At 46.5% G+C, this 17,977-nt stretch overlaps 1 protein-coding gene across 1 annotated transcript in view; it reads right to left on the bottom strand.

The window, feature by feature from the left end:
* The window catches only part of LOC126526946 (SLIT-ROBO Rho GTPase-activating protein 1-like), a 61,332-nt gene extending 53,822 nt beyond the window's left edge, over positions 1 to 7,510 (bottom strand). Inside the window, 1 exon segment of the mRNA XM_055068479.2 lies at positions 7,018 to 7,510. Within this exon segment, the coding sequence (XP_054924454.1) occupies positions 7,018 to 7,087 (70 nt within the window). The 5' untranslated portion in view covers positions 7,088 to 7,510.
* Positions 7,511 to 17,977: the final 10,467 nt, after the last annotated feature.

Below are 17,977 nucleotides of genomic sequence, written 5' to 3'. Positions count from 1 at the left end.
AGTGAAACTGCACCATAGTAAATACTTTGTGTGGCTTTCACTATGTGTTGTCCAAGTTAGCAGTACGTAACATACGGATAACTTACGATTTGCTAGAAGATCAGAGACATGGCATAGTAGAATTGCTGAGAAACTGAGATGGCGTGGGCTTGAATACAGGGGGTGCCATGAAGTCTTTTTTTATATCTTTTTACATACAAGAAAAAAACTAGCTTGCTCATTCACTCTTTCTTTGAATGAGCATCATCATCATCATCAGCCTATCTATGTCCACTGCAGGACGAAGGCCTCTCCCTGCGATCTCCAATTACCCCTGTCCTGTGCCTACCAATTCCAACTAGCACCCGCAAATTTCCTAATTTCCTAAGTCCTTTGCCGATCTCTACTGCGCTTCCCTTCTCTTGGTACCCATTCTGTCACGCTAATGGACCAACGGTTATATAATCTGCGCATTACATGACCTGCCCAGCACCATTCTTTCCTCTTAATGTCTATTAGAATACCGTCTATACCCGTTTGCTCTCTGATCCAAACCGCTCTCTTTCTGTCTCTTAAAGTTATGTCTAGCATTCTTCATCCCATCGCTCTCTGAGCGGTCCTTAACTTGTTCTAAAGCCTCCTTGTCAGTCTCCAAGTCTCTGCACCATATGTCAGCACTGGTAAAATGCACTGATTATATACTTTCCTTTTCAATGATAATGGTAAGCTCCCAGTCAGGACAGCAGGTGCCATCAATACCACACACACCGATGTAAAAGCAGAGAGTATTTACCTGTCTTCAGTTCATGGTCTAAAATATTTGCTAAAAATTATGGGGTTTTACATGCCAAACCCACGATTTAATTATGAAGCACGCAGTAGTGGGACTCCAAAAATGTGGACCACGGGGTTCAAAAGGACTTTACTTAGACAGTAGCGCAGAAGCACATGGATGAAAGAAAAAGCTGTGCACCTAAATCTAAGTACATGGGTGTTAAGTACCCGGTGGCCCCCTCAAAATGCGGCCACCGTGACCGGGATTCGATCCTGCGACCTCGTGCTTAGCAGCCCAACACCATAGCCACTAAGCAACCACGGCGGGTTCTAAAATACTTGCTAACAAGCTAGTTATCCTAGTAGGCACCTTCATGAGTTGATAAAAGACAGCATACCTACCAATGAAATCTATGTCATTACACATGATGGTAAGATAATTGAATTCATTTGAAAGAACAATATAAAAGACCCCCATAACCAAAAGCTATCGTGATGTAGGTAACATTGTTGCAAGCTGGATGCTGACACAATGTTTGTTACAGTATTTTTTTTTTGTCTTGAGAATGCTCAGTGTGGCCCTTTTGTAGTTCCTTAAAATGATTTATTTATTCATTTTCTTTTGATTCCCTAATTTATGATGAGTCATGAAACGAAAGAAATCATTTTCAACTACTATTTCATTGCTGTATTAAAACTAATCCTTGATTTCTTGCTTTTCTTACCTATGTAAACAGTATGTAGTGTTTATTAGTAACTGGTTTTTCAATGTGCATTTATTTGATGTGTTTATATGCAATAAATTATTATTAATTTGACCTTTTTCTTGCATTACCATTTGTTAATTTCATCGCATGTTGTTTGGGCCGATGTTACCATGCAAGGGGATCAGGGATTTTGTGAAGATGCTCATGCAAACAAACAGACAAAAAGAACCAAGCAGACCTAAAGATCAGCCGCATCTCATCTATCCTCTATTGCACAGCACTTGTGGTGTATCTACGTCCTCCTTTGTCTTCGTTTTCAGTGCGATGTTGTTATTAGCCATGCACAACATGACACAATAGAATAAAAAGAAAGCAGTGAATAAACCTACCCGACTTCTCTGGGGGAAAGCAGACAGAAGAGAAATCAGTGACCCACTGCAGAGGCAGTACAATGGACAGACTGTACAGGCACATGGCAGGATTCCAAATGACAAGAGCTCTGTCTAATAGTACATAATTTTATCCAGACTGACATACTTCATAGGCACTGCCTCGGAAATATCTGCAGCTACAGTTTGGAGGCCTCTGCAGTGTACCACTGAGTGTACTAAGCAACTCAAAGTGTGGCCCCCAAGAGCCAGCGGCGCACGCAAGAACACACTGCATGCCAGCCAATCTCAGAGGCTACGCTCACAATCCACCTTTCTCACGGCGCGACTGCGCATGCACTCTGCCCTAGCGGATTAGTCGCAAAACGTATTGGAAGGGACACTCATGCAGCTGCGCGGCCAGATATCGGGGAGGAAACTACCCCGGAAAAAAAAGAAATCGCATGGACGCTCACTGCAGCGAACACTTGTGCTGCGTACCGCATTGAAACTCTACTGGTAGCTCGACGTCGGTGCGGTGCCGAAAACGTGCGCAACGTAAGACTGCAACTCCACTTTAAAACAGAAAAGGGCCAGGGCTCATCTGGACTGCACCGTGAACCACGTAGTTACCGCCCTGCATTGATGGCTGTCACATTTATCGATAAATCCCTGTGTTACACTTGGGCGACACTTCAAAAACACGTTGCTGACACAGCCTTCTTGAACAGTCAGCCCATTCTTGCTGGGGGTGGCAGCGCATGCCCGACTTCACGTACTCATTTAAGGCATGGTAACACTGGGTCGGTACGAAACCAACAACACGCTGACGCCGACAATTGGACAACTATTCAGCACTGTGTCACTGAGGCCATTTGATCATAACAGGCTGACAACAACGCAACAGACGGGTGCGAGTTGTCATACAGCGCGACAGGCTTTCTTGTCCACAGCCCCAACAAAATCAGCGTGCCGACCATGATAGCTTGACAGAACCCTACGCGATCAGCCGTCAAACCAACAACACAACAGCTGCAGCTCATTCACTTGTATATATAATTATTCGCGCTTAATATGCGTCGACATGCCTTCGAAGTTGAAATGCACAAGCTTCAGTCCTCTCAAGCCGCGCACGTGAAATTTGAGCCAATGTTGATCCTGTTTAGCGAAGGTTGGGTTAGGCCTCACCCCATCGAGTTCGTGCACCCGCTTCCCGTGGACCTGAACTTAAATTAAGCAGTCAGGATGAAGGAAACCGCTCTTATAGTTCAGTTGTGGGATTTGACAGCTACTCTTCACTTCACACGGAACGTACACAATAAGCGGCAAGCAGCGACACGACAGAGCGCTGTGCCAGCATCTTGTACTTTGGTCACCGTTCCCAACGATGCCGGTCGCATTCGCGTGGATGGTGGGTCTGTGTGTGTTGTTATGCTGACACATTTCTTAATTCCAGAGAAGCACTTTTTACCTCTACATGAAACGGAAAAGAAGAGACAGTGCATTCGGTACAGCAGCATAAACTCGCTCAGTTACCAACGGTGTCAGCGATGGCATCCGCGTTTTTGCAAGAGAACTACACGGCCTACAAGTGAGGGCTCAAGCCGAGCACAGTTTTCTCTAATAATACTTTATGGTATGCGCAAACTGTAAGTATGATGAAGTTAAACAAAAGCGAGAATCAGCAGTAACAGCCCGTAATATATGTGTGTCTGGATCACAGTTGCAGTTGTTTAAGTGGCCCGGCTGCTCATACTGAGTCGTCTCAGGGTGGAAGAATATGGCTCATATGCGCAGATATGTATGTTTTGCTACGTTTTGAAAATCAGCGATGCACCGTTTCTACAATATCTGAAGCTAACAGCGATCTGAAGCTGTAAATGTTGATGTAAACAAATGCACCGCTTTGGGAAATCTGACGTGGAAGGCTGCGCTCGAAGGGTTCTTGAATATGTGAAATGTTTAGTGAATGTGTAAAATGAATACAGAAAGCGATGTGCAAGCATAGAAATCAGCGACAACGAACTCTAAGGCAGCCGCATCGGCAGACGGAACTCAGCGTGCCTTTATCGGCCGCACTGTTGCCACAACATCGCACTCGGGCCTGTTCCCCCAGTATAGTCCATGGGTGAACGACATGCTGCCCCGGAGAAACCACCAACAATCAATCACGATCCACAAATGCACAACCGACGTACACTCAACATGGGCGCAGGGATATAAATCAACTGGCGAAATCCCCGGCACACTTCCAAAACGTGTCCAGCGGCGTGCGTCAGAGGGCAGCACAGGTACATGAAAGACAGGTAAGGAATCATCTGTCAAGAAAAAGGTTAAGGAGACAGAGAGGGGGCATGTGGAAAACAGAGATGCAAACCAAATCAGCATTAGAGACATACAGGACGTTTAAACAAGAAATAGCCAAAAAAAATATTTACGATAACTGTAAGGGAAGCTCGTTGTTTGAGGCCAGGAAAGGTGTACTGCGGACTAAAACATACCGAGCCAGATACCAGGAGATAGACTTGTTGTGCGGGGTGTGTGGAGTGGAGGAGGAAATGGCTGAACACTTGATACTTTCTTGTAAACGACTTCACCCTGCAGGTGAATGTAATGGGGAACTATTCAAAGCTTCGGGTTTTAAAGACAGTGAAGGTAAAATAGACTTTGAACAGGTAGAAATAACTAAATGGAGGCTATCTGATTGGTGGATAATATCAACGCAAAAGTAAAGGAGTAAATACATAGGTATGCGTGCATATAATACCATTAAAGGCTAGGTGGCGCGCCGCCACCGCCCGATTCAGAGGGTTGAGCCTCATTCATCCATCCATCCATTGAGAGGCGGATTGTACCACATGGTGCACCATACTAATGGTGAATTCGACAAATGTACCGGTGCACACCGAGGTGCACTGGGGCAACGATTGAATGAAATGGCACATTGGGGTGCACCAGTGCAAACATGGTTTAAGTGCAGAGTTCCATTTTTAAGCATACCATATCATTACCCTTCTGCACTAGAGTTTTATGCTCCCACTGTACACAAGGCTCGTTGTTTGAGACTGTTGTGAAATGACCCTCTTAGACATGACAATCGCATATACAGTCAGGAGCAAAAGTCTAGAGATCACAGCATCAGCAAGAAATTCTAGCACAGCTGTAAAATGTGCAATTTTCTCAATGCGTTACACTGATCAAACAGGTACATGTATGCTGTGCCACATGATTTCAACTGACACACCTAGGCTGTGAAAAAAAAAAAAGTCTGCACATCTGTAGTCCCCTTTTGCTCACGACTATGCTGTTCCGATGAAGAAATTCTTTTGATGGTCCAGAACCACATCTCATGAGGGAAGTCAAAACAGGAGCTCAAGACTATTGGTTACAAGTTGGAATCCTTTATGAGCAAGCTTTAGCTTGTGGTCAACTCTGATTTTCTTACTGAAATACTTGTGAAACATATAAATGTTTGCATTGTGCAAATGATGAACTAATCGTAATAAAATATGCAGCATGGCATCTGCTAAATTGTGTAGATTGTTAGAATTTTTACCCAGGATCTTAAGAGGTGAATAAAAATTCCAAACATTGCCTAATTTCCCTAAAATTAAAGCAGAAAGTAAACAACACCATAAATCTGCACCAATAACAGAGCTCACAATTTTATTAACTGCACTGTTAACTTGTCTAAAGTGGACAAATAAAAATATTTTACAGCTTCTGCGAAATCGTTACTTTGTTTACATGATTTTTCAAAGTCCCATTTATTGATGAGTGGTACAATTCAGGGTGGCATATACCAATACTGGAACAGTCCTAATAGATGCAGTTTACAGAAATGCTTTCTTTCTTATTGCTTAGTTGAATAGTTTAAACTTCACACATTTATTTTTATTTAGATTTTTGGCAATTAAAAAATGTATGGACTACAAAAGGAACCTGCTCCTAACGTTAGGTAAATTTACCCTTCTTTTAAATACAACAAATCTTATCAAAATAGGTTCAGATTCAGATTTAATGGTTGAAAAAAAGAAGTGGTTACAACATTACAAATATACAGACGAGGGTCCCAAAGTGAAAGAACTGTAGTGGGACCCTCAGTTAATAACAAGACATTATGGTTATAATAATAATAATATAGTTCAGCGGATGCCGGCCAACATATTTATCTGTTCTCTCAAATAATCAGATAGGAGCTCCTCTTCACGCTCCAAAAAGAAAAAAGCTTTGAAAGTAAAGCATTTTTTTCACAGGAATACACCACACGTCTAGCAAGCGTCGTACAAATTATATTTCTGGTTTCTCTGTTGGAACAGCTCTTGGAGATGACACCAAATTACTACTTTTTCTAGCATTTTTAATTTCTTAGGAGGAATACATTTGAAATGCACGCCGAGTCCTGTCTGCACAGCGAAACCACAGTAATCGGCATTATTTTTTGTCCTTTCTCTCCGAGTTTTGGAGACTTTCAGCGATTCCCTGCAAAACAATGTTCGCATCTTCAGGGTCTTCGCATGCCGGTCACAGAGAACCCAGTCGAACAGCCGCTCGTGTCCTCACAAGCCGGTAGCGAACCCCTCCCCATGGCGCAACAGCCCCTGACTCGGAGCTCTGGATCGTCCGGGGAGTTTGGAGAGAGAGATTTTTGACCCACGCGGCGCAACAAGCGCTACACACAAATAGCGCACGACAAACGCGGGACCGCGCGGCGAGTAAAACGCGGGTGTTGCTGCTTAATTTGTCAAGACACGCATCACGAACTTTTTTTTGCCCCCTCTGAGGTTGAGCGATTACAGTGAACGGCGCTTGAAAGTAGCGAAAGCGCTCCACAATTTTTTTGTTTCGCGGCGAGCGCAATCCAGGTGGTGCTACCAGAGGCACGCCGCTGCCATATATTCACGTTTTATTTATGTTTTGTTTGCTAATCCCGGGAGCACGAGGACAACAAACTGTGACTGCAGTGTAAGCAAGGAAGTAGCGCGGACATGCCCAAGAATTTACCCTTTTGTCTACAGGAATGACCCAGACAAGCAGTTGACTGGTTCGTCGGTTGACTGGTTCGTCGGGCAAAGCAAGGCCCGCTTATCCACCCGCGCTAGCGCCGATCACTGTCACGGGGCGAGGACAAAGGGAGTCCGTGTCAGGGGTCCGGACCCGCCGCTGTCGAAGCGAGAACGCACACCCACCTTTGACCTGCTGTTCGAAGAGGCCCAGCAGCTCTCGCTTGCCGGCCGACTTCTTGTAGTCGGCCGTCATGACGGGGTCAGGATCGCGGGCGTGTCGGGCAGGAAATGGGCCGCGGGAGCTGTCGCATCCGCCGCAGGAAATGGGGAGAGCCCGTCGGCAGCTACGCTTGGCGTCCTTCGACTGCTTCGGTGCGCGGTTCCAGCGACAACAGCGACGACATGCTCACTCGACTGTACAATGGGCGCGCGCCGATGTTGCCGCTGCCTGGACGCTTTGTTGACTCGCTCGGGCCGATTCACTCGCGGAGGCTCTCGCGGGAACATCAAGAGCAGCGGCAGCGTCACTTTCTCGGGGCCCAACTTTGCAGGCGGCAGCCATTGTCCGTATGAGTGAGAGAGTCGCGGCGCCACCGGATATTCCGTAAGGCGAGCGCTGTTCACGTGACCATCCTGTGATTCTGAATCCGGATTACCAAATTTTGAAAGAGCACGGACAAATATGCGGATTCGAACGCCTTGATCATTTGAACAAGTTTATTACACTGAACCATACATGCAGAAAAATTAGACCATGGACTGAGTTATAAAAAAAACTCTATTGGCACTAAGAGAGTCTGCCGTGAACTCTGTGGATTCCATAGCAATTTCAGCAAAAATACATAGCGGCTTTTTTCAGGGGTGCTACAAAAATGGCGGTGAAAACGGTGTTTTGTGATGATTATGACGCCCGCCATCTCGTCGCTCACTCTCGCTTATTGCTATTCCAGGAATTGCGAAGAAGGCTAGCGTGAGCACTGCGTCTCTCAAGCAGATCACATTGGAACGTTTGCATTGTTTGTACGCTAACCGAACACGGACCATGACACGGATGGTTCGGTCTCGGAAAGTTCGACGAGCGCCATTGTTATGCCATCTCAATCGGTCATCAATTTTAAGGCGTCAGGCGTAACGACATCTACAGGTTCCGAACTGGTCGCTCTTCGCGCTGCTATTGAATACATTGAAAAGGACCGCCTAGCAAATGGGTAATAATCTGTCTATAGTGTTCTAGGCACTATACATAGAGTTTCTCACTATAACACCTAGAGGGTAATCTGGCGCCACCGTCTATGTGTTTCTTAAGGGGGCGCCGTGCAGTCATGGGAATGACCACGGCCGGTCTCTAGGGGTGCGCGCGCTTCTCTTCTTACGTCCTTCGCAATGGGGTCTGTTTCCGCATCCCACCGCACCGCGGTGGGGTCGCCACTGCCCCACTGCTCCGCCGCTGCGACCGCCGTTCACGCGGAAGGAGAACGCGCGCCCGCTCCAAGTCCGTCCCGCGTGAGTGGTAACCGTCAGGTCCTGATATTTCACCCCTATGCATTATGCAAAGACCGCGCAATCAGCCTCTTCGATTTGACAGCTAAGAGTTGTAAACAACAGAATAACTACCGCGCGCCATCGCGTGCTCTTCTTCAGTATGACTGCATGGTCGCAATTGGTACACTCACGTCAACACTTTCTACCCGTTAAATTTGGAGAGAAACAAATCTATCAGCCTCTTCAGTTTGCCTACTGACGGGTTTTAACTAGTGTGTAGAACTATAAGCGACCTGATTCCGCTTTGCGCTTATGCGGCTTTCGACCAGGTACACAGGTTCTGTCTGCGGGCTTCTTGCGAGGCTTTTTCACACTGGGCACCAGGTAGCACGGGTACTCATCGAACACGGTTGGCACAGCACCAGGCAAAAGCTTTCTGATGCGGCACACTGAACCGCAGTCACTCGCGAGGAAATGCCGGCTGCAAACCACACTCGATGCCGACTTGTCGTTGAAGACGAAATTTTCTCTGGAGATGTTTTTGAGCCACTCTGCAAACAGTTCTGAATCACTCGGGAATTGATGAAAAGAAACGCCCTGAGTCTTACCCAACTGCGACTTGCAAAGCGGTACGCAGCAGTACACCATCGCCGCGTTGGATGATCAACGGCGGGCAATAAACACCGTCGCACAGCAAATAACTTAATCCGTGGAAGAAACGGGTAGAAACGTGCACCAGCGCTCACAACACTAAAGCCATGCTGCCTGCCGGCACACAGTGCGATGAGAGCACTCCCCGTCCAAGAGAGAAATATGCGAGGCTCGGAAAAAAAAAGCAAGCGCAGACCAACAGTGACGTTCGCACTTCGCACATAAGAGGGAAGTCAAGTTGGCAGGCTTTTCTGCACATTGTTAAGATCGGCGAATTGGGACCTTGGGAGGATTCTTAGAAAACCAACGTAAAGGCGGATAAGTCGGAATTCGAGACATAATTCGACACGCAGCTGCGAGGAATGCCGTTCGCGGAAGCAGCGGCGACAATGGCGATACTGTCAGGAGACGATACCTCCTATTCCTGACAATGTGGCGAGAAAAATAAGCAATGAATAAGGCGGCATGGAAACTTATATGAATCCGCCGCGATGGCTCAGTACGTGGTTGGAGTGCTAAGCTACTGAGCCATTTCTATGAAGGTGAAATTCTAGAGGCCCGTGTACTGTGCAGTGTCTGTGCACGTTGAAGAACGCCAGGTGGTCGAAATTTCCAGAGCCCTTCACATTGGCGTCCCTCATAGCCCGAGTCGCTTTGGGACGTTAAACCCCCGGCCATAAACCATTCCGTTAACCTTCGCATTAACTAAATTCTCTACCAGCACTTAACTTTGGCATGGACTATGAGACATGCAAGAAATTGACCGAAATACGACCTTCGGCATTTCAGACCACAACATCTGCCATTTCCCTGTCATACCTTTCAGGAACGAGAGTGATTGGACCTTTGATGTTTCTATGGTTCAAATATTTCTATGAAAACTCCGTTCACGTGTGAACTTATTGGCTGACATGTAGATAAATCATTTGCTTTTTGTTTTCTTTCGTTTCGGTGAATCGTTGAACAAGAAGCAGCGGAAAAACAGCACGAAACCAGGCGATCACCGCCCGCCGCCGCAGAAGCAGGCGGGCAGAGAGCGATCCCTAGCAGTAGGGTCGTCGAGGCGTAACTCTTGGAAAAAAACTCCCATTGCTTCCGCGGCGAATGCGAAGGCCGTAAGAGGGAAAGCGCGCGCTCCCCTAGAGACCGGCCGTGGAATGACCATAGAGTTTCTCACTATAACACCTAGAGGGAAATCTGGCGCCACCGTCTAGGGGAGTTTAGGGGAGTTTCTTAAGGGGGCACCTCGCCGTCATGGGAATGACGGTATCGCGACCTACTGTATACAGTAGGTGGTGGACGGTACACGACCTACTGTGTGCGTGGGCGGCAAGAGCGTTCTTGCACTGACAGCGCGAATGCTTGGCTTCCAGCCCACGTACGAAAAGTGGAAGTGCGGCTCATTGCTGCCATGGATTTCGCGTCGAGTGCGCGGAAGAAACGTCGGCTCGATTGTGAAGGAACTTCAGTTTGTGCGGCCAGTGTGACCGCTCGTACTAAGGCCCCTGCTCCAACGAGAACAGTTTCATTGCCGATCTGTTAAACTCCGGACATCAATGCAAGAGCGTTCGTGCATCGTCAGTGCAAGAACGCTCTTGCCGCCCACGCACACCGTACTCGAGGAAAAAAAGAACGGCGGAAACATGAGCGCAGGCCTCGCCATTCCCTGCCATGCAAGTGCAGCGCGCAGCGGTTATGTCGCCGTCGCTCTTGGCCAACACCCACACTGTTAGCGGAGCCTGGTTGAGGCTCTGTGAGTGGTTTACCTGCGAATAAAACGCGCCATCCCAAGCAACCTTGGCCAACTGCCGCTGCTTGGCCGATCGTCGGGAAATGATCGTCAAACGACTATATTGGCCAGCGAAGGTTGGCGAGAGGTCGGTATGACAACGGCCGCCGCCTTTACCGGCGGGCAGTCGGCAGAGGGCGTCTTGCCAACCTCTCTGTCAGACTGACTCCCGACCCGCCAGTTGGTCACCGGCTCGGTACGATGGCAACGCGTCGGACCAACGCCCGAGGCCGATGAGTAGCATAATTTAATTTTTATATCAATTCCTGTCTGTCGGTCTATACTTATAAAATTCTCACTAGGGAAATTTGTTATAGGTGAAGGTAATACATTGTTATGCTTACATAATTTATACTTTTCGTGACTATTACATATATACACAGCTGCATTATAGCGCAATGCGTTCAGAAACAGCGATATATGTGTGTGGGACCGTTTTCTGAAGCAATATGAAACTCGTCGTACGCGTAAATATGTGAATTAACCGGCCATGCTTCTTTAAGGGAAATTCTCGGGATGCTTGCAAGGATTAATTCTGTAAACATGCGGAATTTCACGTGGGCTGTGGTATATATTATGAATTTTCGCTAATTCTTTTTTACTGTAATTTAAACACTAAACTTCTAGAAATATTTGGGGTTTAACAAAGCAAACGTCACTAAATTAAACTTGTACCTACCGCCCTAAACATGGCCTCCGAGATGCCATCATAGAGCGCCGACGAATCTCTGGGGCGGAGCGCTGAAGCGGTTAGTGCGACCAGACATCGCATCGCTCTGTTAGCGCTGCCCTCGGCGCGCTGCCACGTTCGCTGCACTGCTAGTTTTCCTCCTACTCCCTCCCACAAGCGTCTCCTCTCCAGAAATGTCACCCCCCTCTTCCACCCGGACTCTCCGCGCCAAGAGCTGCAACACAGAAGCGCCTTCCCCACCCACTGCATTCAGCCACCACTAAAAAGAGACGCGTTTTACGATGCTTGGCATCTTTCTTTGCCTCCCTCAAGCTCCTTTATGCATCAACTAATAGCGCTTTCACTCGTGTGAACGACAAGTGCACCAGAACATACGTATGCTCAGCCTGAAGTTAACTTATGCGAATTATTACAGACTGTGGAGCTAGGAGTCCTTGAATTCCGCTCAGCAGGCAGTACCGAGCGGTGATGCTTTCATTCCCAAACAGAAAAACTAATGCAGGCCTTGCTCCACAGTGAATTTTTTATATTTCATTTATCACGGCAAGACTATTCGTATCCTCCTCTTTTGGATATTTGACGTAAGGAAAGTGTCAGAAAACTAGTTAAACATCTATTTACTACAGCTGGCGCAGATATATTGTTTACTCAAAATGAATTGGTCAGATATGAATTCACAATTTAAAATTTCGGAAGAACATGCGCGACGAGGTGATAACACTGAACGCACGCTGAGCATTTGCCAAAAGGCGAACGCGAATAGTATTGAACCAAGAATAGAACTACGGTTAGGAAAATGCATATTATGTGGAAACCGCTGGAAACAAAAAAACAGTGGCGCAAGAAAAAAAGAGGACTAGAAACAGAATGAGTCCTGTGTCCTCGTCTTTCACGCCATGATGTTTCCCATGAGCCAAATAGCCCAAGCAAACGTTATGCGACATACTAAGAATTAACTTCCCCTAATAAAAGTGCTGATGTCTTCATTTTGCAGGAGATGACTGGGGAGCGCCAGGGGTTTTCTGTTCCTGCTTTGCTACGAGACTGTGTAACGTAAATGCATCAATAGTATAACTTCGGTGTTGCACCTACAGCAACACAATCTCGAAATCTTCTCAGCCAATCTTTTCTTCCTTTTAGTAGAAATGATTTGGCTGCTACGACGGCGCAATTCATCTGCTACGGCACCGAGTCCCACTACCCATTCTCTAAATTTTTGTTTCTTCTTTCAAGAAATGGTTTGCCAAAGGCTCGAGGATCCCTTTTTACGAGTGCGTCCCAGCAAGACTTTCTCTGTTGCACGCTTCTGCAGCAGCACTTCGCGCTCGCCCAGGTTTTCTCGCATAGTTTCCGCGTGGGCGATTTTCAAATAGCAATGCAAGGTTTTCCCTCATGGTGCGGGCTGCCGATTTGACACTCGGCACGCCGCTTTCCGGTGTTCCAGTTGGGCTGGCAAGCGCTCTGTTAGGCACTCATACATAACAGACAACTGTATCCTCGCAGTAAGCGCGTTTCTCTTCGGTGCAACAAGAAATACGTTCCTTCATAAAAAATCTAACACGTATGATTTCGGCTCATATGTATATCTACAGCACACCGACCTCTTAATGGAATAGTGCTTTATGTTCACATTCATGATTTATCATTCGCTATGTGCCACTGGCTGCGCGCAATTCAGTCTAATCCTTCAGACTGAGCATGTGCCCCGGCCATGGCGGCCGCATTTCGATGGTGGCGAAATGCGAAAACACCCGTGTGCTTAGATTTAGGTGCACGTTAAAGATCCCCAGGTGGTCGAAATTTCCGGAGTCCTCCACTACGGCGTGCCTCATAAACAGAAAGTGGTTTTGGCACGTTAAAACCCCATAATTATTATCTTCTTCGGGTGATTCGTGACGGACGGCGCGGCGCTGCTCGAGACTGTGAAGTCTCCTTTCTTTTCGAACTCGCGCTGCTGCTTGCGGACGGAATGCTTTTCTCCGGAGCCTGAGGGGACGAAACTTGTTCTGGCCTTTTTTTTCTTTCTTTTTCAGCTTCTTGTTGGATCACTGGTAAAGAAAGTTGTGAGTTCGGCGGCAAGCGAACCGCCTGGTTTCCGCGACCCCGAATGTTAAGACGAACACAGCCCCCTCACTCTCCCCACCAACACGTCGCGCGAGAGCAGGCGGGGACCATTCATGCCGTGCAGGCGGCGATCATATTACAGCGGGGCTGGGGAGAGGAGCGGGCTTCCTGCCGCCGAAACGCGCCGGCGCGCGTATACTACTCCTTGCCCCGCAAAACACACAGTGGAAAGTGCGTGATATATCCTAAGAATTTGAAAAGGCGGTAGCGCAAGAAGACACGGATGGAGACGAGAGGACAAGGATGGGTGCTGAACTTCCAAAAACATTTATTGTGAATGAATCACGAATATATACATGCTGTCCGAGCCCGGTGTAATCATCTGCGCATTCGTAAATATGCCAACTATTTGTCTGACAGCGTGATGGATGCCATGTTGACACATCCCTATGCTTACACAGCTTTTTTTTTCCTCTCCTCCATCGATGATGGAAATAAAGTTCAAGTTCACTTCTAGAAATCGGTTCAGATTCTGCGATTTCCCGTATAACACGAGTTTTACTCTTCTTAATAACGAAAGTGTTTACAAGGTCGGGCGAACAGTCCCTGCAAGTCAGACAATGACTTGCCAGAAAACCTTCGAAATCTTTTCCTTCACGCGGATTTTTTTACATTGTTTGCGTGCTTCCTTAACCTATCATTAACACATCTCCCAGTATGGCCAATGTACACTATTCCGCACCTTAAAAGAATTTCATAGACTACCCCTTATGCGTATTCAATAAAAGGCGGCCTGTGCTTTATGCCGCAGTCACGTTACTGGCTTGCTTCCGGGTCGGTCATTCTACAAAGCTTTTACAGCTTATGGGGAGCAGCGAACACTCGTAACGCTGAGCCACCTTTTCCAAATTGTGGGATAGTGTGTGAACGTAAGGTATCACAGCTACATTCTGCCTACGCTGTGCGCGGGTTTCGCACGTTTGTGGCTTTGTGCGCATATTTCTCAGCAGGTTCCCTGCAGTATTCTTAGAAAAAAAAAAAAAAAAGCCCTCCTCCATTGCACCCTGTGAAAGTGGATGTACAACGAAACGATTGCCGACGTTAGACGACGTTACTCAGAAACCAACCGCCACTAACACCACAAGCGACGTACGTAACGCGGGCACGCATGTATACGGAAGTGCAGCATACATGGCCCCCGCCAAGCGCAAGAGCCTTATGGAACTAAATGAATCTTTGAGGGTAAATTGTCAGAAAATGCGTAAAATACAACTTAAGCACAAGCTTCAGACATGATAACTTCGGATTGCAAATCGAGTATGCGGGAAAACATAATTCTGTTACGCGGAAACTGAAAGTCAAAGCCCTTTTCTAGCTGCCATTTGAGGTCTGTCTGAGTGGCCACGGGCGGTAGGTGGCGGTACCTCAGATTAGTACCACAGAGAAAGGCGGAAAAAAAAAGCGAGCTCGCCATGCAATAGGCTGCATAAACATGCAGGGCGCCAGAAGAAAGGAAAAGCGCTTTTAAATTGAGGAGCAGTTAAATAGAGAACAAATCGGGGTGTATGCGGTTATAAAAAACGCACCTTAGAGACTTAAAAGATGCACCAGTCATTGAGAATTATGTTTGGGAAGGTTGCAACAGAACTAAATCGAAAGGAAAGGGAGGGGGGCCGGAATGTTCAAATGGGAAAAAGCATATTCAAAGTGTCAAGGGCATCTTTGGTTTTCAGGCACAATGAGTGGAAATAAAACTTGGCTGGGCTTAACGTATTTATGAACGAGAAAACATTGCAGAGAGAAGAACCAAGGCTTAGCGGAATGCCTAAGTGCTGATATTAGGCGTTTTCGGAAATAATGCCGAAATTACCCTGTTAGGTGACATGAATGCCCACATACAGGATCTAGACGTTTATACCGACAACAACAGGAAGTTATTGCTGGACCTTTGTGAGCAACGTAACCTCGTTATCGTAATTACGGGCCGTAAATCTGATGGTCAGATCAGATGGGAAGTTGGAAATAGGCAATCGACTATTGGTTACTGTCTGATGACGGAAGATATTTATGATAAGTTCAGATCAGTTGAGATAAGTTGAGCCATTGGCGAGTAAGACTGTAGTAACACAAGGACTGGCCATAAACGCACCATTTTGAAAATGGGATATGTAGTTGTGAAGGAGAGCACGGAGCGAAGAATGGCCAGTCCAAATTTGAACGCTTAACAAATAACAAATATAGCCGCGGGAGTCGAGAAAGAACACGGCAAATGGCCAAGCAAAAAGTGGGAATACAATGAGCTTCTAAATGTAATGACGAGAGAAATTAGGAAGGAGAAGCAACACGTTTGTTGGAAAACAAAAAGGAAGTCAAAAAAGCTGGTGGAACAGCGTGATACCCGAAGCGATCGATGAACGACAGAAATCATTACGAGAACATAAGCAGGCATAGAAAGTGCAGTTGCCACAGGTTGAAGTAGACAGAAAATTAGAAGTATACCGGAAGAAAAAAAAATCTATTGTTATAATACTGGTTCAAGCAAAGTTCAAAGGTGAAAGTGAACGTTGGTTGTCGGAAATACGTGAGAAAAAGAAGGCCGCGCCTAGAATATTTTGAAAACACACAAACTTATTAAGCAGAAAGTCTGGAACACAACAGCATGTCCTAGACTAAGATAAAAAAAAATGGAAGGGGATGCGACATTAAATTACATCCGAAAAATAACGACCAAATCATTCCAAGGCAATGATGAAGTAGTTTTAAAGAAGAAGAGCGTTAACGAGAACCAGAGAAAATTCTAAAGCGCACAGCCATAGGGTTAGGCGAGGTTCCCGTTAGGCTGATTAGCGAACTAGGATCAAAAAGTAAGGAAGCTCTGTGGGAAGCAGTAGAAAAAGGCTTACAAGATAGGCGAATACCAGACAGCCGGAGACAAAGTAGAATGAATTTAATGTATAAAGATAACGGAGAAAAGAATTGAATTCACCCATATAGACCGTTGACCATTATATCGGCAATATACATGTTAGCAATACAGGTAATTAAATTACAAGTGCAAACATGGGCAGAGAATGGTATGGGAGAACTTCAGAACGGGTTCAGAATAGGCGTCTGGATGATAACTTATTTGTTCTTATTCAGTGTATTGAAATATCCAAAGAGAGGAGACTGTTTTATGTGGCTTTTTTAGATATTACCGGAGCGTATGACAACGTAGACCACAAAATTTTGTGGGATATTCTGGAAGGCATAGGCAACGACTTTATATAGCTTTTGACAGAGACCTACCTAGAAAATACAGTTTGCGTTGAATGGGGAGGGATGAGGAGCGAGAAGCAAGTTGATATCAACTAGGGACTGCTGTTTGTGATGTACATGGTAAGTATGAAAAGGGCGCTAGAGGGAAGCAATTTTGGGTTTTATCTCTCATACAAACAGGCGGTTAAAATAGTAGAGCAGTAGCTTCCAGGTTCGTTTTATGCGGACGACATTGTGTTGCTAGCTAACAAGCGGAGTGTTATGCAACGCCTGTAGAATATATGTGCACATGAAGGTGAGAATATAACATTTGAAATTTAGTGTTAGGAAATCAGCTTTTATGGTAAACAGTACTCAATGAAAACAGTGAACAGACAGTATCAATACAGGGCCAGGAAATACCTCGAGTAAAAGAACACAAACACCTCAGTATACACTAAAAAAAAAAAAAATCCACGCTTAATCTCACGCTAAACTGTGAGTTTTAGCGTGACGCGCATGTAAGTGAGGCGCGGATGACGTTTCAGGCACCCGTGACCGAAAATAAGCGTGACATTCCTTTGTGCAAGCATGAGGACAAGACTGCCTGCCATGGTTCTGTCTTGTGCGAGCGTGAGCGAGCCGCGTACGCGTGAGAAACGCAAATTACACGCTTAACATCCCGCAGAGCGCTCGCGTGGGAACTTTCCATCACCCATATAAAAAATCCGAATAGCGGATCCGTTTTATATCACGGGATCTGCGCGGAGCGTGGGCGAGGGAAAACAACGCTGTGTGTCTTCTCACTGCCCTGCGGTGAATGCGAAACTTTTCTTGGGGGGGGGGGGGGGGGGGGGGGCTGAAGGAGACCGTGGTGTTTTGAAGACTGCACCCGGCCATTTTTCGTGTGGATTTTCCGGCGGACTGCCACGAGCGACGTTCGTTCATTGCAGCGCAGAGCTTCCGGTCTAATTGTCAGAGTTGGTGTGTATCGCCATAGTATCGCCACGCTCACTTCTACAGACCTTCATGGCGTACAACGCCGGTGGTGTCTGCAGACATTGTGCACTGTGCCGAGTTTACGAGAGTTTACGAGAGAGAATCCACCGCGGTCTGACGGCTGCAGCGCCATATGGATAATGGATATATGTAGCGGTCCCTCACCTGCTATTCATGGACGATTTAAATATACAGGTAAGAACAATACTCATGGTTCGCTTTTGTTAAAT

The sequence above is a fragment of the Dermacentor andersoni genome, chromosome 9 (assembly GCF_023375885.2).
Source record: "Dermacentor andersoni chromosome 9, qqDerAnde1_hic_scaffold, whole genome shotgun sequence".
NCBI classification, from domain to species: Eukaryota; Metazoa; Arthropoda; class Arachnida; order Ixodida; family Ixodidae; genus Dermacentor; species Dermacentor andersoni.
This window is presented reverse-complemented; position numbering and strand designations above follow the sequence as displayed.